General features: G+C 42.4%; 2 protein-coding genes across 4 annotated transcripts in view; both read right to left on the bottom strand.

The window, feature by feature from the left end:
- LOC132799019 (uncharacterized) overlaps nucleotides 1-3,645 on the bottom strand; it is a 9,482-nt gene extending 5,837 nt beyond the window's left edge. For all 3 annotated transcript variants that reach the window (XM_060811129.1, XM_060811130.1, XM_060811132.1), the window contains exons 1-2: nucleotides 3,562-3,645; nucleotides 694-2,556 (exon numbers count right to left, since the gene is read on the bottom strand). In XM_060811129.1, the coding sequence (XP_060667112.1) occupies nucleotides 694-2,556; nucleotides 3,562-3,573 (1,875 nt within the window). In that variant the 5' untranslated portion in view covers nucleotides 3,574-3,645. The remainder of the gene's footprint in view (nucleotides 1-693; nucleotides 2,557-3,561) is intronic.
- LOC132799016 (cadherin-related tumor suppressor) lies at nucleotides 3,585-24,876 on the bottom strand. Its single transcript, XM_060811114.1, is given in 12 exon segments — nucleotides 3,585-6,288; nucleotides 6,405-8,059; nucleotides 8,061-8,129; nucleotides 8,131-12,720; nucleotides 13,020-13,312; nucleotides 13,379-13,580; nucleotides 13,648-13,881; nucleotides 13,935-14,249; nucleotides 16,026-16,922; nucleotides 16,924-17,229; nucleotides 17,231-21,680; nucleotides 24,220-24,876. Coding segments are annotated over 11 exon segments (15,588 nt in total). The 5' UTR covers nucleotides 21,554-21,680; nucleotides 24,220-24,876.

Here is a 24,876-nt window from a genome sequence, read left to right as displayed (position 1 = left end):
AGTTGCTTTCAAATTTGCAGCGCCCACGATTTACCTAAAAGTTTGACGAGCATAGTTACTCGAAGTACTCACAAAATCGTTTCATAAAATATATAACTTTTGAATAGTTCATGTCAAAAATTAATAGGTCATTGGTTGGAGTTCTCTACTACAACAAAAAGGGTACAGCTTTCCTCAGTGGCAGTGGCTAGCATTGTTCTGCCTGCCATTAATATGTGTATGACTGAACCCTGCACTTATCGCTAAGTTTTCATTAGTAAGCACCCGGCTTGCCGGTAAAATAATAGCAGCAGCTATGTGTACATATTGATGTTGGAGGAAGAGGGGGCAATGCGTGTCGTGTACGTAATAAATTTGGGTGGCCATTATGAAGGCAAATTATGAACGCATATGAAAATGTATATATCCTAGTAACCCAGTTAGCCAGTTGGCATATAGAATGGTCATTGGCAGTGGGGTAGCGTGCGTTACAATTTCACTTTTTAATTTTTATGTGCAAGCAACAATAAAACTAATGGCAGCATGCCCAGTGTAGAAGATTAGAGAATAGTTGTCTCGAGAATATGAGACGCATAATTATAAATACTTTTTATATTCGATTATATTGAATAAATTAAAATCAAAATAATAATTTCAACTTGCCAGAGCAAAAAGGCCAGAAATAAATTCAATAAAATCAGATTATACACTTACCCCTGAGCGAAGGTCCATTATTGTTTTATAGCTCACAATGTCTAGGTCTTCCCACGTATTTGGTGTAGAAGGCAGTTCTACTGACATTACAGATGCTGTTGTAGGCGAAGGTGTAACTGTGTCTGTAGTTGCCACACAGTCGATGCGACGCATTGAACGGGGCGAGGGATCTAAATCACGTTGTAGGTTATGCAGCACTTCGATCTCTTTGTGGGGCACTTTCGGACTGACGTTGCTGCTGCCAGCCGGACTTATGCTACGGCAGCGAAAGGCAGGAGACTGTGTCATTTCTGGCTTTGGTGATGTGAAATTGCTGGAATTCGAAATTGGGGGCTCGCTCATGGCACTGTAACTTCGCTTTGGGGAATGTGCACTATGTGCCCTAGGCAAGGGCTTTGTGTTATCAATGGGAATTTCCAATGTTAATTCTGTCATGGCATTTTCATTTGGTGAGTTCGAATTCTCTTCTGAGTTCAGCTCTTCTGCTGGTGATGGTGATGGCGTTGATAACAATGAATGTCCTTTAATCGCTGATACTGAAATAGCGCTGAGTTTGCTTTGGTCTGTTGTTGTGCTCTCATTATTATGTGCCGAAGGTGCTGCATCGCTGTCAGGTGTGCGCATTTTTACAACCTCGCCACCAAAAGTGACACGCTTCAAGCCACGAATGGGCGTGCCAAGTTCATTGTTTTCATTGTGAGATGGCTCCGCTATTTCTTCCATTTCCGAGTCGCTAATAATTTGCAGAATACCCGCATTTAAATCTCTTTGAGACGTAGCACTTGCTAATGGTCGACACACAAGCTCAGTTGAACCCATAATGGGACTATCTGTCTCCTCGGTTTCAGTCTCTGCTTCGAGGATGCGCATAGTAAGGGTATCATCGTTGATTTTAATTTCCGTTTCCATAATCACCTTGCCGCCTTTCTCGGTCATCAGTAAAGATTCTGGCTCAGATGCTTGAGAAAATCCACTGCCACGCCAAGTATATTCTCGAGGAATAGCTCGCCAGGCTCCAGCATTACCGTTTGTAGAAGTAGTAGGCTTATTTGAAATTAAATATACTTTGCAGAGATGCCTGTACAGGGCCAAGGCATCCTGACCATTCACGTCATGCAAATAACTCTCGAACTCTTGCAAACCAAGCAGCTCGCTAATTTTTGCCAGAACTTTTATTGAAATTTCTTGTTGGGCTTGCTTACGCTGCAATCGCTGCAGTATACGCTCAATAGTATGCTTCACAATGAAGTGTCGTTGCGGCGTGTGTAAAATTGATTGAAGCAATGCGGGCAGTGACAGCAAAACTCCACAGCTCAAACGCTCATCATAGATAGATTGGTGATTCAAACCGATGTCTAAAATCTGCAGCATGACCACCTCGGGTATGGCTGTCTCTGCGAGATATACTCTCAAACAATCTAAAGCTCCTTTGCGCACTGTGGGCGCTTGATGTCCCAGATTTTTGATCAGATCCACTAAGAAATGAATATTGTACTTGTCGGCCTTCGATTTCATCACCACCAGAACGTCGACGAGAACGCGTAGAGCATGCTGCCGCACTTGCCACTCTGGATCCTGTAGACGTTCATGGAATTCGCCAAACATTGTAGCCGGGCAAATTGCTTCCGGCAAGCGCCGCGTACGTAGAACATGTTCCCATAGGGGGGTTAGTTGCACTGATCCTACTGTAGGTTCTGTGCGTCGTTGATGCATTTTACTATTATCACTGCCGCTGACGGGGGCTACTTCGCTGTTATTTGATTGATTGTTATTATTGTTGTTGTTATCCTTGGTATCGTCAATGCCAACACTCGTGCCACTCAAATCATAAATGACACTTTCATTGTTTTCGGTGTATCCATTCTGTGAAATGGGTTTTCGGTCAAAAATTCGCTGAAAGAACATGGCGGAACCGCAGGTACACTACTGCAATTATCTAACCAATTTTCAGAGCTTCACAATATGCATCGTCTTTTCACTTGAATAATTGAGTTTGCTTACTAAAATTCAAACTAAAGTATCTCATAATTAGTTCTCGTATTTCAAGAAATATACTTAGAAATTTAAGGCATCGATTATTTCAACTTTGTTCACTTGTGTCTGGTGTTTCCCAGTAGTCAGCAACGACTGCAACTTTTAGTTACTTTTGCTCTGTTTTTGTAGTGGCAAATGTACCCCTTATTTAAGGAAAAATTAGAAGCACTTTCTGCGCAGGTCACAAGCGCAGGTTGTCTCTTCGAAAATAAAGTCTGGCAAATGAAAAGTGTCAAATTGACTAATCAGCAGTTTGGACATCTAATTGAGAATAATTCGAGATTAAAGATATGTAAGCTTGTATTTATTTGTTAATTGTAATTTACAGAATATTACATCTAGATTCCTAATAAATTTTGTATTCATGCGAAAGTTGTAGATACTAATGCAGTTTAGTATAAATGCTGGTGAAAATTACAATGTACTTAAATGGCAATAAATAGAATAGCTCAATCTAATGTAATATAGCACATATATCGTACATGCTCGTACAACAGAAGTACACATGCACAAGTACTTGCATTCATATTTAAGAACTAAGAATAGTGTCTTTTTGTAGTTGTGCATTAGCTTACTATTTCTATTGGCATATTCAAAAATCAGTCAGTGCATTCCCTTTGATGCTTATGGAAGTAGGAATGCACTTAGGATGTGTGTAACCTTGATACAAGGCGTTTAATGATTGTTTTTAACTATAATTACAGTTGATAAATATTAATGCAATGGTTATATTGGGTCTTAATTAAAACATCCTTGCGGTTATGTTGTACATTACAAAATCAAATGGCAATACTTAACATTTAGGAAGGCATAGTTTTCATAAAATATACATACAATTCGATACATAAGAGAGTCATTTACACATACTCCTCTGGTGCTTTTTGTACATTAGGTATACGTAATGTTGACACGGGCTGAGTTGTCTGTTGTGGTTGTTGTTGTGAGCTTGTGTCAGGCAGTTCAGCAATGTCTTTAAATACGCCCATTAGATTCTCATAATTGGGTCCCCAATTAAGCAAGTACTCCCAGCCCAAAGTTGTGGCAGATGGCGAAGCGGCGCCGCTTGCTTTTCTGTAGATGCCACTCAAGTGATTCGCCAGGTCGTCGTCACTGGCAACAAGTGTACTAAGTGAACCACGAAAAGACGATTCGAATCCCTCATACGCATGTGGTGGTATCGGCGGAGTCTTAACCGCATTTGGATTTCTCGCTGGATCCCCGCTCAGCGCTCGAGCCACAGGACTCCGGCTGTCAAGCATACTCTTGCTGGTGGAGTACTTGCCATCGCCGCTTAAGCTATTGTTGTCGTACTCAATTTCCGAGCAAGTAAAACTATCATTGCCACTCTCATCTGTCGATGTTGAGCTATGCGCATCAACATCTCCGCCAAGCGATAGATGAAGTGCTCCGCCTGAAACACGCGGCGTTGGCGCTTCACTGCTCGATGATAGATCTAGTGTTGAAACTAGGCTACAAGTTCTGGGTCTACTATTAAGTCTTTCGATATCCTCAGCAGTTAGACCCATTGAGCTTTGTGGTGGCGCTTGGGGAGGAGCCACAGATTTCTGGCGACTTGCACTCGAACTCTGACCAGACATTTGGGACATCACTGGACTGTTGAGGCTGCGTTCGCTATTGCTGTGAAGCGCATCCTTGCCCACACCTCCTGAACTCGACGTGGTCGCCAAAAGAGCGCTCTGAAGAGGTTTGCCGGAAATGTCGTGAAGGGTTAGAATCCTTGGTTGTTGCGAGCTTAACTCAGAACTGGGCGAGAGGCGTGCTAGTGGTGTTGTCTGATGCGTTCTAGATGTTGATGTCGAGGGTGGTGGTTGATTGTTCTGATTGGGCACGCGAGGTACAAAGGGGGCGTTGACAGCGTGACGTGGAGAATGACGATGCTGCTGCTGGGCTGCTGTGCTCTGATGTTTGTGGTGGGTATATGCAGCAACTGGTGGAGTGGTTGCTTTGTATTTGCGCATGCCACCTGCCTCACGATATCCTTTATAATGATATACAATATCAATGTCAGAGGGAGCAATTGAACTTGCGTTCTCCAAGTCGTAGTGCTCAGGGTACTCGGAGCCCATGTCAACGGAGCTGCCGTGATCGAGGGGATGTAGTGGATTCAGTGGTGGAATTGCAAGATGATGTTCATCTCGAATTGGCGGACTTTTCCCAACAACTTCCCTCTCAATGATGTCCGGCCTTTGAGGCCTTTGCTGAGGCTGCGGAAGATCTGCTGTGGGTGGCAGGTCACCGCGTTCCTTGAACTTCTTTGTAATTAGCTCGGGCCCAGCCAAATGATGTCCAGGTGGACGTATGTGATCTGTAGCGGGAGTGGGAGTTTCGTTAGTGTGTATTGTGCGTACTAGGACATGGTCCGCCACTTGACTTTGTGGCACAGCTGCTGGTGGAGGATGTTTGATTTTAAATCCGGGAACTCCGCAGCTGAGACTACCGATTTTCTCTTGCTTCCCGCGAAAACGATAGATGATATACGAGCCAAATATGGCCACAACCAGTATAACAAAGAACACAATAACCAGTGTGATGCCAATACTCAATGGATCGGCAACTTGGGCAGCGTCAACTCCAAGATCCGCTCCACTGCAGCCCAGCTCTACTTTGCCGTGGTGCTTCACTTGTTGAAAAATGCTTCCCGATCCGTTCAAAGGCTGCAGTTCGTTGTTTATTGTAAAATTGGCAATGCAACCCGCAAATGGTTCAGTATCTAACTGACCATTAGTTGTACCTCCAACACTGAGTGTAGTCAGATAGGGATCGAGGAAATCATGCACTCCAGCAAGGTCCAATTCATCGCCAACTCGCTGGCCATCTAAGAGTAGATGCAGTATACGGCTATGACTGTGTAGACTAACGTTGTGCCACTTGCCATCGTGAAGCGCCTTTGGTGTGGACACTGTCATATTAATGGACAAATGATGTTTGGAATAGTACACAAGCTGTCCACTCAGCAAAGAGATTGTGGTGTACATGTGATTAGTAGCGGCATACAGAATTAAACCCTGTGACTTGTAAGTGCGGAAGAGCAAGCTTATCAGCTTAGGTGGCTCAAAAAACAACGTCGATGTATTGACATTATTATTGTCAATTGAGTGACGTTTTGAGCGAGTGGTCCATGCGTTCTTGTCATGGTAAAGACTATCAAGAAGTTGCATGCGACGATATTGCTCTGAGATTTTAAATTCAAGGAAACTGCCATCGCTAAGAGTTACAGGCTCAAGCGAGTCGCCACAGTCCGGCGATTGCAAGTGACTTCCGCACTGGCACAGCGAAGTTGTCCATCGATCAATGCACTGCCCAGCAAACTTGCCACATCTTTCTGCTGCCAGAGATGGCTGACAGGATTGTTTATGGCAGCCCGGGGTGATGCCATGTTGTTGCAACGGTGCACTCAGATTCAAGGCTCGTCCATTAATTGAAACACTGTGAATACAGCCAACAAAATCGTCGCTGTGTATTTGACCAGGTCGCTCAAGAACAGGGTCGGCGGATGCGAGGCCTCCAATAAGCACTGGTTCCTTGTTAAAATTTAGAGTTCTGAAAGTAGAATGCATTCCTTTTTAATTTAGGCGAGTGTATTGGGAAAAAAATTTCAATTCTTGTAATTTGCTTTTGATAAATTTTTCTCTGAGAAATTAAAAAAAATGACTTACCCCACTGGACCGACAACATCCGCATAACAATTGGAGTCTCCTGGAGTGCATTCAGCACAAACATCACCAGATTCAGTACACTTGGCGACACTTAATGACATGACATGCCCATTGCGAGTGGCAGTAACCTTGTGCCAACTGCCATCGGCGAGATTGGAGCCAGCCATAGCTCTGCTTATTGCAGTTCGTGAGCCACCTGATGAAAAGTACGCTTGTCCCTGCACTAACTCTATCGCCAGAAAATCGGAACGCCCGCCAGTCTGCAGACCGTAATTGTAGACCAAAAGGGCTGTCGATTTAGTTGTAGCAAATACAATTGAAATGTCGTTTGTGGTAGGATCCAAAGACGGAAAACTCATGAAGGAGAGCGGATCAAAGCCGTAACTGAAACGTTCACAATGTCGGCCATATCGGCCAGAAGGACAACTGCATTTATAGCTCGGCTTTAAACTTACGCACAAGCCGCCATGCAGGCAAGGATTTGGACGACATGAATCAGCTAAACTCTCACACTGACTTCCACGGTAGCCCGGTCGACATAGACAAAAGTATGACGAGCCATCTGGACTGCGTTGACAACTACCGCCATTACGGCAAGGCTTGCCCCAGCAGACATCGCTACGTTCCCTTTCACATTGCTTGCCTTCTCGATTAGTGGGACAGTCGCATTGAAAATCATTGCCCATCCGTCGACATGGTGCCTGCCCTTGACACGGACTGGGTATGCAAGGGTCCTGTCTCCTGGCACATTGTTCTCCAGCATATCCTTTAGCACATTGACAAGTGTAATCGTGGACGAAGCGAGGACCACTGAGAATCAGTGTTGGACTGTCAACTATGCTGAAGGTGTTCATATCCAATAGTCGAATCATTGCACTGCAGACACCTCCATTGGCACACACCTCGGGTGTATTGCAAGGCTCGTATCCGATGACCACCTCGGAGTGCAGTAGCTCTGAGAGAGCGGAGCGCTTCTCTCGCAGTCGTTCTACAATTTTAGTTGGCTGTTTATAGTTTTGCTGTGTCCGTACCGCAAGAAGCGCTTCAACATTTGTATTACTCGTCTGGTTGGTTTCCACATCTATCAGGCTATAAATATGCACTTGATCGTTGGAAGCAAATCTTGACTTTACTAATTCCAAAGTGGGTTGATAATGTTGCGTAAGGAACTGCACAGCAGACATGTTTCTTATAAGTAGTGACACAGTGTTGGCTATGGTTAAATTATTAAAGTTCTCGAAATCAACAGTTACATTTGAGTTCACTTCGTTGTGCTTGCCATCGCTACCCCTGACACTATAAGAATATGCAATTGGACTTGTCACTGATGTTGTATATAAGTCACAGCCACTCTTTATGGCCAGCTGACCGTTGCCGTGCAAACTGCACCGATAATCTCCAACAATATCGACATCGTTAGGATGTACATCAGCGAGCTTTATATTGGCTGGCAATTCGTTGTTGAATATGTTGACAGCGACGTGCACAGTGCGTGGAGTTGATGGATTGTCGTTCTGATCGAGGACTTTAATAATGAGTTTATGTTGGGATCGTTGCTTGGGAATGCCACTGTCCTCTGCCTCAATAACAACTTCTAGAGTCGAAGTTGTTTCGCGATCGTAGCTGGTGGTAGACTTTACGAGACCTGTGTTTTTTATCAACACTTACCCAGGTCTTGTGTTTGCCACCTACAATTTTATAACTGAAAGGTGCGCCATTTTTTGGGCAAATCAGGATCGCTCGCTGCCAAGGTCATTATAGTTGTGCCTGCTGGCTCGTTTTCTGATATATAACCCAGGAGACCTTCGGCGCTAAAAGTTGGTCCATTGTCGTTTATGTCGCCCAAGTCAATTCGTACTGTGGCTGTGCCAGTTTGAGGCGGCAATCCCGTATCGATAGCCCCAATCACTAAATTATAGCGCCCAATGTCTTCTCGATCCAGCATGGCAGCCGTGCTTATTTCGCCGTTTTCCTCGTTAATTTTAAAACTGTGTTTTAGATTGCCGTTGATAATTGAATAGATAAATTGATTATTCTGCGGACGCACATCCTTGTCTATAGCTTTAACTGTGGTCACCAATGTTCCGACCGGCACCGACTCCAATATGCTCGATGCATAATAATGCTTTACAAACTCTGGGGGGTCATTTCCATCCTGTATGGAAATTATCACCTGTGCCTCATCCGTATCGTTGCCTCGTATGCTGCCATAGTTCTTGGCCATCACCATAAGCACGACACGATCCTGAGTCTCACGATCCAAACTCTTTGTCACGTGCAGTAAGCCAGTGTCAGCATTGATACTAAATCCCTTGTCATTGCTAGATCCAACCAACAAGTAATAGATGCGTCCATCTTCTCCGCTGTCTTTGTCTGTGGCCTGAACCGATCCCACAGCAGTACCGACAATGGAAGTTTCCGATACATCGAAGTGGAAAACAGGTTGCAAAAATTTAGGATAGAACTCATTGACGCCTAAGATGTGAATATGCAGCACTGCGTAACTCTCCATGATCGAGTCGGGATTTCTAGCCTTTATATGAAGTGTATAAGTACGACGCTCTTCATAATCGAAACTAGCTGCAGATTGAATTATTCCGCTCTTGGCATCAATGGTGAAGAAGTGACGATCTGGATCGCTTGCGAGGAATGAATAGTGTATAATAGCATTCTTTGGCGAATCTTTGTCTGTGGCATGGGCCTGGAACACATTAGCGCCCACTGACTGATTTTCCGCTATATAACCATGATAATCCGATTGATTAAAGATTGGCGGATTGTCGTTGACATCAGTTAGTATAATCGTAAGCATGGCCACAGCAGACAGTGGCTTATAGCCCAGATCTTGGACAGTAATGTTCAAGTGGTAGTCCTGCAACAAGTCGTAGTCCAACGATCGCATTATGGTAATAGCTCCCGTTTTATCGTTAACACTAAAGTCTTCTCGCTCGTTGCCACCAGAAATAGCATATCGCAACATGCCATTAGGTCCGATGTCTTTGTCGGTAGCAGTAACTGTGAGTATTGTGGAGCCAATGGGCTCGTTTTCGGGCACAATCACTTGATAAGTGAGTGGGATAAATTCGGGAATATAACGATTCTCATCGGTTACAATTACAACGACATGCGACTCATCTGATTGTGGTGGCACACCACGATCAGTGGCTCTGACCTTAAACTCAAATCGTGTGTTTGGCCGAGCACCAATTTCTTTTCTCAGACTTATCCAACCATCATGTTTGTTGATGGCAAAATATAAGCTTGTATTGGAGCTGACCAGAGCATAATCAATCTCTGCATTTACGCCAACATCATTGTCGTCATTTGCTCGAACTCTAACCACACGTTGTCCCATTTTAGCATGCTCTGGCAATGGAGACAGATATTCCTCCTTTTCGAACTTGGGTGCATTATTGTTGGCATCCACAATGTTGATGTTAACTAAGCACTCGGAGTACAGAGGCGGCTTGCCATTGTCCGTGGCCAGAATATTGAGTGCAAACATGTTCTCTGGTGAACTTGTGTACTGTGAGTGCTTGTATTGAATTTTAGTTTTGCTAAATATTTCCCCGGTAGCGGGATCGACGCTAAATATGGGCGATGGCGATTGTAAGGAGTATGAGATTACAGAATTGGGTCCCTGCTTATCCCGATCTGTAGCTATAATTTGGCCCACAAATGAGACAGCATTCTGCAGTTCTGGAAAATTAAAGCTGTAAAAACTGTGCTCAAACTCAGGTGCATTATCGTTTTGATCCTGAATGGTGATTGTGATCGGCGTCTCAGCACGCCACGCGCCATCGGAGGCCACTACCTTCAAAACATATTCATCTTGTTGCTCACGGTCGATGTGACCCGTTACCGTTATATTTCCACTATGTGGATCAATTTTAAATTTGTCTCCAGTGTTTGAACTGAACGAATATGTGGCATGTGCATTTTCCCCCAAGTCCAGATCTGAAGATGTCACGCTAATAACGAAACTGCCAATCTCCGCGTTTTCCGTCACATTCAGTGAGTAGAGACGTGTAAATTTGGGTGGATTGTCGTTTTTGTCGAGCAGATGGAGCAAAACACTTGCTGTGCCTGTTAGCTGAGGTGCTCCCTGATCGACAGCCTCCACGATCAGGGCGTAATCACTGAGCTCCTCTCGATCTAGCCGCATAGTCGTGTATATTTCTCCGGAATTAAATATCTCAAATGTGCCATTGTAATCATTTTTTAAACGATAACTGACTTCGCCATTATCACCAGAGTCCTTGTCATTAGCCTTGACAGTTGCAATTAACTGTGGTGGAGATTCCTCCTCCATGACTTCACTGTTGTACACAAGTTTCTCCATAACTGGAGGATTATCGTTGGCATCGGTGACATTAATTTTGAGCAGAGTGACAGTATTCAGACTTGGTTTATCAGAGTCAGCTGCTTCAATCCACAGTTCGTATTGATGAGCCAATTCGTAATCGAGTCCATCAGATCCAACACTTAGCACACCGCTTATTGGATCCACTTCTGCAGCTTGAGCCATATTACCGCCAGCAATCTTATATCTTATGTTAGCTACAGTACCCTTTTTTGGCGATGAAGCATTTAGTTTGGCAATTAATTTCCCTGGTTGCACATCCTCAGGTAGCGTAAATTGTGTAATGGGCATGTACGAAAATACAGGGAAGAGTTCAGCAGGACGCACTTGAACTGTTAGCTCAGCTGTGGAGCTGCGCGGCATGCTACCTTGGTCAGTTGCATGAATTTTTATGTTATAAACTATGTCAACGTGGGGTGTATTCTTATGCGCCAGTTCCATTTTAGTGCGTATAACACCCGTTGTGGGATGTACATCGAAATACTGCTGATCCTTTCCACTAATATTATAAATGATCTTTGCATTCAATCCTTCATCAGAGTCCGTAGCTTTAGCGCCGAAAACAAACTCGCCCGCTTGTATCTTGTCTGGCACGACAACATTGAAAGTACTCGCATCAAACTTGGGCATATTATCGTTGGTGTCCCCCACAATAATTGTTAGATTCACAGAAGTTGCTCTTGGTTCGGTAATAGAACTGTCCTGCGCCATGAGAGTTAAGTGATAAACACTAATGCTCTCCCGATCCAAAATTACAGCCGTGACAATTTCTCCAGTATCAGTGTCGATGTGAAAGTGAGACATATGTTCTCCCAGCAAATTGAAGCGAATCTTGGCATTGGGACCAGTGTCCTTGTCAGAGGCATTAGCTATAAGCACCAAAGATCCAATGGGAAGATTTTCTTGAATAATGGTTTGATAATATTGAAGCTCGAAGACGGGATCATTGTCGTTTATATCCTGAACTTCAACTTTGACAATGCCAGTATTCGACAAGGGCGGGGATCCAGTGTCCATGGCTACAAGTGTTAAAATATACTCGCTTTGCAATTCACGATCCAGAGTTCTTAATAGAACTATTTCGCCTGTTGATGCATTGATGCGAAACAGATCGACATTGCCTTCCTTTAGAAAGTATCTCACTTGTGAGTTGAGAGGAGGTGTATCAGCATCATAAGCTTTTACAGTGAGGAGGTATCCATCATTGGGCGGCAAAGTGTTTTCCATTACGCGAGCAATGTATGGGGAATCAAGGAATGTAGGTCGATTATCGTTAATATCAATAATGCTGATTATCAGTTCAGCCGTATCACTGGCACTCTCCTGTTCACCACAATCCTCAGCACGTACAGTCAATACATATCTCGACTTTCGTTCGTAGTTCAAATTTTTGGCCACTCGAACAACACCTGTATCTTCGCTGATGGTAAAGTCACGATTCTGATCGCCTGCAAAGATAGAGTAACGCACACGGCCATTGTCTCCGTCGTCCATATCTGTAGCGGACACTTGCAGCACCATGGCACCAATACTGGCATTTTCAGCGACTGATGCTGAATACTGCTTTGGGTCGAACACTGGAGTATTATCATTTTCGTCTAGTATTTTGATAGTTAACTGCGCCTGCGTACTAAGTGGTGGATCTCCACGATCTCGAGCTGTTATATTCAAAATGTAGCTATTTTGTATTTCCCGATCCAGTGCATCGGCTACACGTAGGACTCCATCAGTTGGGTTTAAAGTAAACGGCGGCAGCTTTACTCCATTATAACCGCCAGTTAATGCAGGCTTATCGATGAAATAATCAATATAGCCATTACGTCCCTCATCGTTGTCAATGGCTTTCACAGTAAACACAACTGTATTCACGGCCACATTCTCCAAAACAGCTGTCTCATTTGCGGAAATAAACACGGGCACTTCGTCGTTGATGTCTTTGATAAGTATGGTGACCTGTTGTATATCGTAAGAGAAAGAATTGAGATTAGAAAATCTGTCGACTGTAATTGCGCAATGTAAACTAGATAATGTTGCGATCTTCATGGCCAACGATGTGATATGATACTTGTTTCAGTTTTAGTGAAACCAGTTCTTTTTTTTAATGAGGGCTTGCCAAAGTAACATACAAATTTTAAACAGACCTTGCCATAGATCAGACTCAGACTTATTTTCTTAAATGGCACAGCTCTCTTAAGTTTTATTCTGTTTTATAACTATCTACCTTTACATTTTTATCTAGCATAGTAGCTTACCTGTACCGTCGATGATAATCGCTCTTGTTTTTGATGCGACAGAAACTGATTCTCCTCATGTGTTCTATAGAAACGTCTTGGCGAACGATATTTCAGCCTCATTTGTGTCTCCTTAAGATCATTGAATGTGGCAATTTCATCAGCACAATCGCGAGCAGTAATTGTTAAGGTATAAGAACTGCGATGCTCCCGATCGAGTTGATGGCGAGTGGAGATAGTACCATTGCTGTTGATCTCGAACTCGTTATCCATATCTCCGCCTGTTATACTGAACTCAATAAGACCATTTTTACCTATAACAAAATAAGAGATATTTTCGGACTTCTATTGTTAATTTTTGTGTATATAATATTACTTACCAGAGTCAATATCTTTTGCGGAAACGGTCACCACCTCTGTGCCTGTTGGAACATTTTCAAATATTTCACTCGAATAACTCATAGGATCGAATAATGGTGTGTTATCATTCAAGTCGAGCACGTTGCAATATACAGTCGTGGTAGTTGAGAGACTGGGCTGACCATTGTCCTGGGCTTGTACAATTAATATGTAATGCTGTATCTGGTTATAAATATAAATATTTATATTTATGTAAGGAAATTATCTCAAATAGTCAATTGACATTTACTTCTTCGTAATCCAACTTCGCTGTTAGAGTAAGCGTTCCAGTTTGAGGATTCAAGCTAAACACATCATTGCCCCAATCAGAAATGACTGAATATGACACTTGAGCATTCTGTGCTAAGTCTGCATCTTTGGCCACAATTTCACCAACTTGATAGCCTCGTGGTGCATTTTCCGGTATATCAAAGGAGTAAATAGACTCATCAAATACCGGCGGATTATCATTGGTATCGTCCACCTTAAAGATTCAGTAATAAGTTACCGTTAAGAAGTGACGAAGTTAATGCTTACCTGAATCACAATATCAGTTTCCGTGTACTGGACTCCATCACTAACACGTATACGCAAATCGTATTTACTTTTTGTTTCACGGTCCAATGCATCTTTTAATTGAAGTTTACCAGTTGTTGGTTCAAGGGTAAATTTGCCATCATGGCCTTCCCTTAGAGAGAAAACCATACTGCCCATTGTATCCGGATCAGGATCAGTCGCTCGAATTGTTGCTATGGTATGACCAATCTCTAGGTCTTCGCTCACTGTGTACATTAGTGGCGTATCAAGAAACTTTGGCGGGCTGTCATTTTTATCCAGTACATTTACTTTGACCTGCAAATATAAAGGGGTTCCAAAGGAATCGATGACTAAGCTGTAAATAATTTAACTTTCCTATTATCGTAGGCAATGCCAGGCTCGTCTCCTTATTGTCTCTTTTCTTTTACTATATACCAACATATATTGTGGGGAAATAGGGGATCGACAACCCCCCTTAGAAATATATATATATCAATGCCTTCATTTATATGTATTTGAAGCCATTGCAATGTACTCTGCAGACAGGTAATGCATATTTTCAAAATTAACACAAATTCCGAAAAAACATGACAATCGTTTTAAATCAAAGAAACAATAAAATTGATTGAAATACTTTTAACACGCAAGCTGCAGATTCACATGTATGTGAAAGATGTGTGAATTTGTGTACCCGTATTTGTATATATGTACATATGGTGTATGCATGTGGAAGTGTGCGTGCACTTAAACCTTCGCTGGTACAAGCAATTCTTTCAAGAAGCTGCGCTGCTCAGAACTGGAACTACTCGTATACACATTTGCATGCGTGCATTGCTGGCATACCTACGCATGCATCAGGTCATGTGGGAAGGGAAGCGGAAGATTCCTGAAGGGGGATCAAGAAACACCAATGGTTGCCAGAAAAAGCCAAGAGGAAAGCAGTAAACAGCGTCGGGTTGGCATCGAATCAACAGTGTGAGGCGCATAACAAGACGTCCGTTGAAGGGCCGGACGGCGAGAATGACTGTATATATATGTATGTATGTATGTGTATACGAATGTGAGAGCGACGAGAGGAGAACCCGAAAATGTTTACTGTTGTGAGTGAAAACAGGTCGAAGATTTTGCAATTCTTGACATCAGGACTTCGACTGTGGTATGCGCTACACACCAACACGGAAAGGGGTCTCCAACTGAAATACATCTTAAGGATTCTGGTGGGGCATTCTCCATAATTAAAGGCGACTGCCAATGAAACAACTTATATATTATAATTTTATCCCTACGGCCTATTTATGCAGTTTCGCTGCTCGAAGTATGTGATCCCCTACTGGCTGGTACAGGAATGATTGGATATAATGATTCTTTTAGTCGAGCACCGCATTCATTGAGTAGAATACATGGGTATCGCTCCTCATGTCTGATGTGATTTGCATTTTAAGGCCTCCACACATGCACACACTAGCAAACAGAGTGTTGTATCCATGTGCTCTTTAGGTGACCGAATCTCGAGAAGTTTCCAGCTTTTGCGTACAATCAACATTTCATATCTACAGTAGACATTAAAAGCGCATTAGCGTGGCCTCAACTTATACTGATAAGCACTTGAAACAGGCCCAATAATGTCCATCCCAACAGCATTCACAACTACATCTCCTTCTGCATCTCCAGTCTGAACTGCAGCTATATTGTTAATGAACAAAAGGTTGAGGTTTCACTTGTATGTATGTATAATATCTGAGCTGCAAATCGCACTTTGTGTGTATACAAAATAAGTTCCGTTAAAAATTTAAGTAAAAAATATTCACTTTAAAATCTATATGTATCTACAAAAGACATATAATTCTTATATTATTATATATAATATTTCAAGTTGTTATTTAAAGCCAGATTCTTATTATTGGGATAAGTAATCTATACTACATATGTACATATGTATAAGCAATTAGGAATTTGAACTTTGACGGCTAACATTTTATGGCTTTTTTCTAGAGTGAATGTTTTACAAAATAATCTAGCGTTTGACGTTTCTATTACACAATTTTTCAAAATTGTTTTTGTTTTGAATAAAGAATATATAGAATAACTTACCTTCGTGAGGGCGGTTCGAGGCCTTCCACCCAATGCGATGGCATACACGTCTATCTCATAGGCTGGAGGCCCAGCCTCGCGGTCCAGTTCCACAGCCGTCGATAAAATTCCCAGCTTTGCATCGATGTCGAAAAGACGATCAACTTGCACTCGTGATTCACTATTGCTTAACTGTCCAAAGGTCGAGTCTATAGGTGCAGTCACATTTGTCACATAGTATTCGATTTCTGCCCCCCCGAGTTGAGCATTTACGGTTAAGATACTAGTACCAATCGGCTCATTCTCATAAACCGATCCAAATAAGATGTTGTGCTTATCAAAAACTGGTTCATCGCTCATCGCTGTTCCTGGCGTTATAATTGTTATATAAGTCTCAGTGCTCTTGCGCTCACCACTTGCCTCGTCCGTGGCCTTTAGGGTTAATTGGTAGCGCACTTCGAAGTTGTCCTGCAAGTGATTAGCATGGACATGAGTGATGACTCCTGTGTTGCGTTGCAAGTAGAACAGTTCTTGATGGCCGCCAACAATTTCATATGTTACCAGGCCATTGCTCGAAGAATCTGCATCGCGAGCTAACACCTGCATAACATAGCCTCCATTGCCCCTTGATGGTATTGTCGTATTGGGTAGGCTAGGAAGAATAGCTGCATTCATTGATACAAATATTGGAGCGTTGTCATTGATATCTTCGACTATGACTGTGATTAACTTTTCGGTGGAAAGTTGACGATCCGAGGGTTGCGCCTGATCCGTAGCTACAACTGTCAATCGAAAGTTATCAATAGACTCGCGATCGATTTCACGTAGTGTATAAATCACTCCCGTCTGCGTGTTAATTCCAAAGTGCCGACCACCGGTCAGTTCTGGTTCCTGTTTGCTTATGACGTATGTAACCTTTTCCATTAAGACCAGAGTCAGGATCATCTGCGACGACTGTGACAATTGGGGTCTTTAGTGGTATGCCTTCTTTGATTTGTCGCACGATTGCCGTGCTTGGAAATATCGGGGGATTATCGTTGTCATCCATAACGATGACATTGTAAAGTACCGTTGTTGACAAAGGTGGCGTGCCGCAATCAGATGCAGTAATATTCAGAGTGTAGTTGGTGATATCCTCATAGTCAAGTGGCTTATGCAGATACAAACTTCCGCTAATGCTATCAATGTGAAATGTATCTCTTCTGTTGCCCGCCGTAATACTAAAAAACTACTTGACTATTGACACCATAGTCGGCGTCGCTTGCGCGGAAACGCATTAGTTCAGTTCCAATGACACTAGTTTCCAATACGGAAATTTCGCTACTGGACTGCGTGAACTCCGGCGCATTGTCGTTGTCATCTAGTACGGTAATGGTAATATTGGCAGTTGAGCTAAGAGGATTCTTTAGTGCTGCATCCCGCGCTGTCACAGTTAGGTGATGCACCTCCTGTGATTCACGGTCCAATTTGCGAAGCAGACTTAACTGGCCTGTAGCACTATCTAAACTGAATTGGTTTCCTTCATTTCCGGAAGACAACATATAATATACATCACCATTGAGACCCTCATCTGCGTCCTGAGTAAAAACATGCATAATATGAGTGCCCTCGGGGGCTTCTTCGGAAATGGTTACTTGATAAGGTGCTCGCAAGAATTCTGGCGCATTATCATTAACATCTGTGACTATGACTTTAATCTTAACCTTATCGTGAAGTGGGGGAACACCATTGTCCGAAACCATGGCCTCCAGTAACAGATAGTTGGAGCCACCACTATTTATATTGCGTTCCTCGTCGTCGGCGGTGTCCACACCACGGGCGTTACGAACTAGAGCCTCGCGATCGAACGGTCGCAGTGTTCTGATAAACCCATTGTGCTTATCTATAGCAAAATCCTGGGAGCTCGCTAGGACACTAAAACTCAGCTCGGCGTTTCTACCAATATCTCGATCGACTGCAGTAAGCTTGCCAACAAATGTATCTGGCGGTGCATTCTCGGGTATATAAAAAGTAAATGTGCTGTTGGTAAATTGTGGTGGATTATCATTTTCATCTATGACGTGGATGACAATGGGAACCATAGAAGATCGTTGAGGAGAACCGCCGTCATTGCAGGATACTGTGAGCGCATAATAGTCACGTTCTTCGCGATCTAGAGGAGCACGAACAAATAAATATCCATCAGGAAAAACGCCAAATTTACGATCGGAATTTCCTTCGATGATCTTATAGGAAATTCGACCATTGGCGCCTAGATCGTTATCGGAAGCAGCTAAGGCAAAGAAACGAGTGTTTACTTTTGTCGTCTCTAAGAGTGAAGTCTCATAAGATGTGTGATCAAAGACAGGTGTATGATCATTGATGTCAGCAACATGAACAGGCAATCTAAGTTTATTGCTTAGAGCTGGCGACCCACCATCTGTGGCCATAATCTCCACTTGCAAGACACTTCCAGGCTCGGCACGTATAGGCTTTTGCAAATAAAGAACTCCTGTTGCTGCGTTAATGCGAAACTGTTGATCTGGATTATAGGTCAAGTTGTAGGTGATACGACTATTCACACCCGCATCACGATCCCGTGCACGTGACAAAAAGATTTCCTGTCCCGCAGCCGTATTTTCGGGCAGCCAAATAGAAGTCTCTGCATCTCGTTCTTGCACAAAACTGGGCGCATTATCGTTCAAGTCGAGTACCGTTATGTGAATAGAACACTTGCCATAGGCGAACCGATGTTGAGAAGTGGTTGCATCAATGCTGCGAGCGATGACAATTATCTGATACTGTGACTGCATTTCTCGATCAATTGGGCGTGCTGTGGTTATACGCCCACTGCGCTGATCAATCGCAAAATTCTCTGCTTTGTCGCCATATATTATCATATATTCAATGGCTCCACTTGCACGCTTTACTTGCGCTATGCCCACCTCCCGCCCGACCTTTGCTGTCTTCTGATCCGCATCCTCAACTATTTGAAATTCGTATGGTTTTTGTAAATTAAATTCGAGTTGTTCAGTAGTCGATTCCAATACAATTTCTACAATGGCGTCCAGAGTACTACGCCGCTGTCCAGCATCTCGAGCAGAGATGCGCAGACTGTAGTAAGATTTTTTCATATTGTTGCCATGGAGCTTAAAGATGACAGCACCAGTTGCTGAATCGACACTGAAAATATCCTCACCGCCAGATTCCAAGCTGTATGTAATTAAGGCATTATCGCCCTCGTCGCGATCAGTGGCCGTGACATTTAGCAGAGCTCTCATACTACCTTCCTTGTTATCTGACTCGGTGTCTTTTAGTGTGTAGATGTAATGCTTGGGATAGAACTCAGGATTATTATCGTTGACATCGGCAACAGCGAGGTGCACAGTAGCTGTGGCAGATTGCGGAGCCGGTGCTCCCTGATCGCGTGCAATCACAAAAATTTCATAATTCGCCATTGTCTCACGATCAAGAGTTCGGCGCGTCATTAATTGGCCCGTTATGGAGTCGATCGCAAATTGTTGTGGGTACAGTCGCTCCACACTAGGCGCCAAAGAATATGTAACCGAGCCATTCGTGCCCTGGTCGTTATCTGTAGCAGATAATAAGGCGACCATAGACTGGGGCTCAACATCCTCGCTTAAGATAATGTTAAGTTCCTGCTGGCTAAAGTGTGGTGCCTCATCATTCTCATCAAGAATAGTGACCTTAAGCTGAGTATAAGCGAACTTAGGATTTGGTCCGCCGTCACGAGCGGAAATGCTTAGCTCCACACTGCCCTGGACTTCTCTGTCTAATGATCCGGCTGTTACAATAAGACCTGTGGCAGTGTCAATGTTGAACCACTTGAGTTCATTACCGGACAAAATTTCATAGTAAACTTGAGCATTGACGCCTGTGTCTTCGTCTGTGGCCGCGATTGAGGCAACAAAGCTACCCTTTGGTGCCAGTTCACTGAGCACAGCAGAATATTCAGACTTCTCAAACACTGGCTCATGGTCGTTCACATCGTTTACATCTATTATGAGATATGCAATCGTTGTGCGTTCCGGCGTTCCCTTGTCGGTGGCCACAACAGTCAGATTATATTTGCTAATCTCCTCGCGATCAAGGATTCCATTTACGCGCACAATGTGAAACAGCGGCGTCTTCTCCAAACGAAAGTGATGTAGTTCATTACCGGAGACAATTCGAGTGGTTGTCTCACCGTTCGGGCCATCATCCGAATCTATTACGGACACAGCGGCTACCACAGTTCCATTGCTGGCATTCTCATCGACGGTAGCTACGATGCCCGTAGGCGGAAAGTATTGGAAGCGTATGATAGGATCGTGATCGTTGGTGTCGACTAGATTCACAGTCACATAAGTACGGCCATCTTGACGAGGCGAACCGTGATCACGAGCAAAGACTGTAAAAACACAACTTTTCAGGGCATGATTTTTGCTCGTGGGCTCTCGTGTCTGTTCGGTGGTTTGTTGCGGACAATTTAGGCGTTCCGTTGTAGAAATAACACCAGTTTCGGGATTAACCGTGAACTGATGTTCTGTTTCTGCCAAATAATAAGTCAATTTGCTATTATCATCCAGATCGTTGTCGGAGGCCATCACTTGCAGAACTGGCGATCCTGGCATGACTGTTTCATTCAATGTCACACTGTAATCGCTGTGATCGAAAATCGGAGGATTGTCATTTACGTCCAGTATAGTGACGTTGACTTGAAGAAAGCCTAGTCGAGGTGGAGTCCCACCATCACTCGCGGATATATTTAACTGATAACTCCCACGTGATTCACGATCTAGATTGCCCGTTGTCTCCAAATGCAAATAGGAAGTATCTCCACTGGGATTCGTTGTAGTCACCAATCGAAATTTTTTGTCCACATTACCAGCCACAATATCGTAATGATCTGTTACACCGTTCTCGCCAATATCTGCATCTGTTGCCGCATCAAGGAGCAGACGAGTTCCTGTCACAGCACTTTCCGAGAAAGAAACTGCAATGCTAGGCTCTGGAAATTCTGGCGAATTATCATTGATGTCGAGCACTTTAATGCGTACTTCTATGGGATATGTTGGCTGTGAGGAGAGCACCACAAGATCGTAGTGACTGCGCATTCCCTCTCTATCCAGCACAGCATTCGTCTTGACTTCTCCCGTTATTTGATCCAGTGTAAATTCCCGTGGTGGCTCATTAAAGCGATATGTGAATTTGGGTTTCGTTGGAATAAATCCAACAAGTGTTCCACGAGGCTGTCCTTCGTATACTTCAAAATCGGCGCTAGTATCCACGGCACGTGATTGCATTTCACCTGATGGTGAGGAGCTACGACGCCTTGGAAACGCAGCATATTGCTCATAAGTTGTCGCATAACTGCGTCCACGGGGAGATGAGAATTCCAGCGTAGCTCTTGAATCCTCAGGTACTTGAAATGTGACATGCCAGCAATTTGCTAGCACGATCAAGTGCAACAGGATCCCCCATCTCTTTTTGTGGCGGATCGAGAGATGTGAGTGCATCTTCTCTGAGAACCTTAAAGATTTTGGTGAGATTCGCAGATTTTCTTTCATTCACTTGTTTTCTTACTTTGCAAAGTTTTCATTAGCAATTAGCTTTTGCTCTTCTTTAACTGTTTGACAATTTGTACTTAACTTACAACACGTCATATTTTTAATTCATTTTAATCTTCACAGACATCTGCAATAAAGAAGGAAGAATTTGTTGAATAATTATTTAAAATAAATAAATATAAAAATAAATATTCTACCTATATTCATATAGTCAACATTTTATTAAAATAATTTTATATAAGTAGAAAAGAGATACAGCAAGAAAAAATCAAATAATTTGTCACTGAAATATTATATATATAAGCATGCGTCAAATGATTATACAAACTAGTAAATTACTTTATTATATCCATCCCCCTCTGTTTAAGTTCACACATACTTTTGATTTAATTGTTAACGTGCTAACGCCTCTAACAATTTATCTGCCTATTTTATACTTCGTCGAGCATAACATTTTTTACAGTCTTTGCTGTGGTCTTATGACTCTATGACGGCCCCAATGCTTAAGCTTGTAACACTCGACTGCCGCTTTTAGTAATGAAAACACTTCCTTCTTTTTACTTTCAGAAGTTATAAACAAATAAATTATCAGAATAATTGATATCAACACATATTTAATTGAAAGCTGATTGCTCATCGATCTTACTAAACACCAAACAAAAGGTGATTTCGAAGGAATTCCGACCTAATAATTCAATAAACAACAAATCGTAAAGTCAAAGCGTCCGTTTATATCGCGTGTGTGGCGATTTAACTAAAGACATGTTTTATGTCTATGCAACTTTAAACGCCATCAAAAGACAACATGATCACAGATGATTACATATGGAATTGATAAAGGTAAGTACTGACATACTATAAATTCGACCCAAACATTGCATTCTAACCATAGAAAATGATTTCATCACAATGCCAATGAATCTATAAACAAAACACACGTTAAAATATATGTAGAGATATCTCCTAGTTTTTTCTTGTTTCTTATGCGGGTAAAGCTAATCAGCATTGAAGCACTGAAGACACATCCATCGTAAATTTGTTACCCTAGATATGTTGTATTCGTCGAAAGCTTTTGAAACTGAACCCGTTCATTAATCTTTAAAATCTACCTGTTCTAAGAGTATTGTTAGTTGTTTTTTCTATCTTCGTTTTGGTTTTCTTTTGTTGTTTCTTTTCAATCATAGACGCATTAGTGTTTCGTATTATATTATACCCTTTCATATACATATGTACATGGCTACGAACATAAACATGTGAATGAATGGGAATAGAAAAAAGAAAGAAAGATATAAATTCAGTTGGCGTGAATTATCGATTGAGTGCCGCTTGCTTGACTAATATGAGTCTGCTCTCTCCAATGCTCTTCTCGTTTGTTTTAATCAGTTTCATAAAGATATTTATTAAACATATTTCTCACTTGCAGTGTCCATTTCAATAGTTCCCACATATACATAAGTGGTTTAGCAAAGATTGATCTGAATATCAATATGGAAGCAGCTTCTATTTTACTATGCATAGACTTCAAGATGGTTATGCGAACTATTTATAAGAGCTCATAAATACCATATCTGTGTGTATAATTTGCAATGCTAATACGAGCAAAGGCTCTTTCAGGTGGAGATAGAATTTTGTTAAAGTCGTATTTTTTTGACTTTGGCCATATGGTCAAGGAATCATGGTAATATCAACCATCAACTGGAATTAATGCTCGTTGGTAAGAGGCGCCTACAAAATTGATTGTACATAAGGTCAGATAGAAATATACATACATGTACATAGATCATCATCAATACATAATCTTTATTATTATGTATTTTCTTTTTTATTTGCGTTTTCGCTTTATTACTCCGAAAAGCTGGGAAATGACTGACAAAAACGTGTTTTCATATTTCCATAGTCATTTACATTTCGCTTTTGAGCAGTGTCTATGCTTCAAATGTTTTCTTTTTGTGCATAGAAAGAGAGCCAGATAGAGAGAAAGAGGGAGACAAGCAGGCGGCAGAGAAAAGGTACAAGATTAGTTAGTTGGGAGAGAGAAGGTATTTCTTTTTTCCGTCTATGCTTCTTTCTTACATGTCTCTAACGACGCCAACAACACAATTTAAGCTATTACGAGACAGCAACAAACGCTGGGCGTTTCAATCTCAGCTCAACTCTGAACAACTGACAGTGCCAGCCTCCTCAGACAACAAAAGACGCCAAAGATTACAATAACGACTCGCTGCCTACGTTACCGTTGCCTTATAATATTTTAACAATTAATCTTGTTTGAATTTCAAAGTTAGGTTTGTCGCTCCATTAGTTTTCTGTGCTTAGCTTTTTACCTCACAATGCGCCGCAGCCTCACAAGCTGCTTTACCATACATACCACATATACGCCATTTTCTAGATTGACTTATAAGTTTTTTACTTTTACCCGCATCAAGAGAGGAAGAGAGATAGGGAGAGAGCAGAGCTCAAATCAAAGAGAGAGAGAGAGAGAGAGCCATAAAGAGAGAAAGATATATGAAATTCCTTAGGTAAGCACTTGCAAGGTTAATTGATTCTTGACAAATTTATTGTGATGTTTCGTCAGTTGTACTGGACCTTTTGGGCAATAGCAAATGGGAAAATAGAAATAGAAAACTGTTTTCATCTACTCGCACTAGACGAATAAAAATACCTACCATTTTAGTTCACATTTTAAAATGGGTGTTGTGATAGTCTCGATGCTGCTGTTGGTGTTTGTTGAGCTGGTACACCTATAGTACAAATACGACACGCGCACTCACGAAAACACAAATGCAACATCGTCAGAAGCCACAACAGACGCAGCATATTTTTTTCAACAAAACGTGTTTTGCTTCATTTGTGCTCTTTTATTGTGGCTGCAGTGCAGTGCGGGCTGCAACGTTGTTGGAATTTTTCACTTATAAAAATACAACGACAGCGACAAGAGAGACACACTCAAACTCACACACACATATAAACTGATAGAAGGCTTAAAACCACTCGCGGACCGTGTTGCCCATACGCAATGCTGGTCGCACTTAATTTACCAGAGATTTTTTGGAATTTGTGCTTATGTATTGGGGTATGTATAATATCTATACATAAATCTAATTATTGGTTTAATATGTAGCACACTCACAAGTACAAGCACACGCACACATGTGCGCATACACGCACACACATTAACAGAGGGGGCCTGAGTGTGGGTAACCGTATTTATGTGATCGAACGAGCGAACGAAATTTGAGCATCCGACGCACCTTCACTTTTGTCAAGACTTTATTTTACGCGGACACGTTTCCCAGCTAAAGACTCAGCCAACTGCCACTCGC

This window comes from Drosophila nasuta, chromosome 2L (genome assembly GCF_023558535.2).
Source record: "Drosophila nasuta strain 15112-1781.00 chromosome 2L, ASM2355853v1, whole genome shotgun sequence".
Taxonomy (NCBI): domain Eukaryota; kingdom Metazoa; phylum Arthropoda; class Insecta; order Diptera; family Drosophilidae; genus Drosophila; species Drosophila nasuta.
The sequence above is the reverse complement of the archived record's forward strand: the minus strand, read 5'-3'. Positions and strand labels throughout refer to the sequence as shown.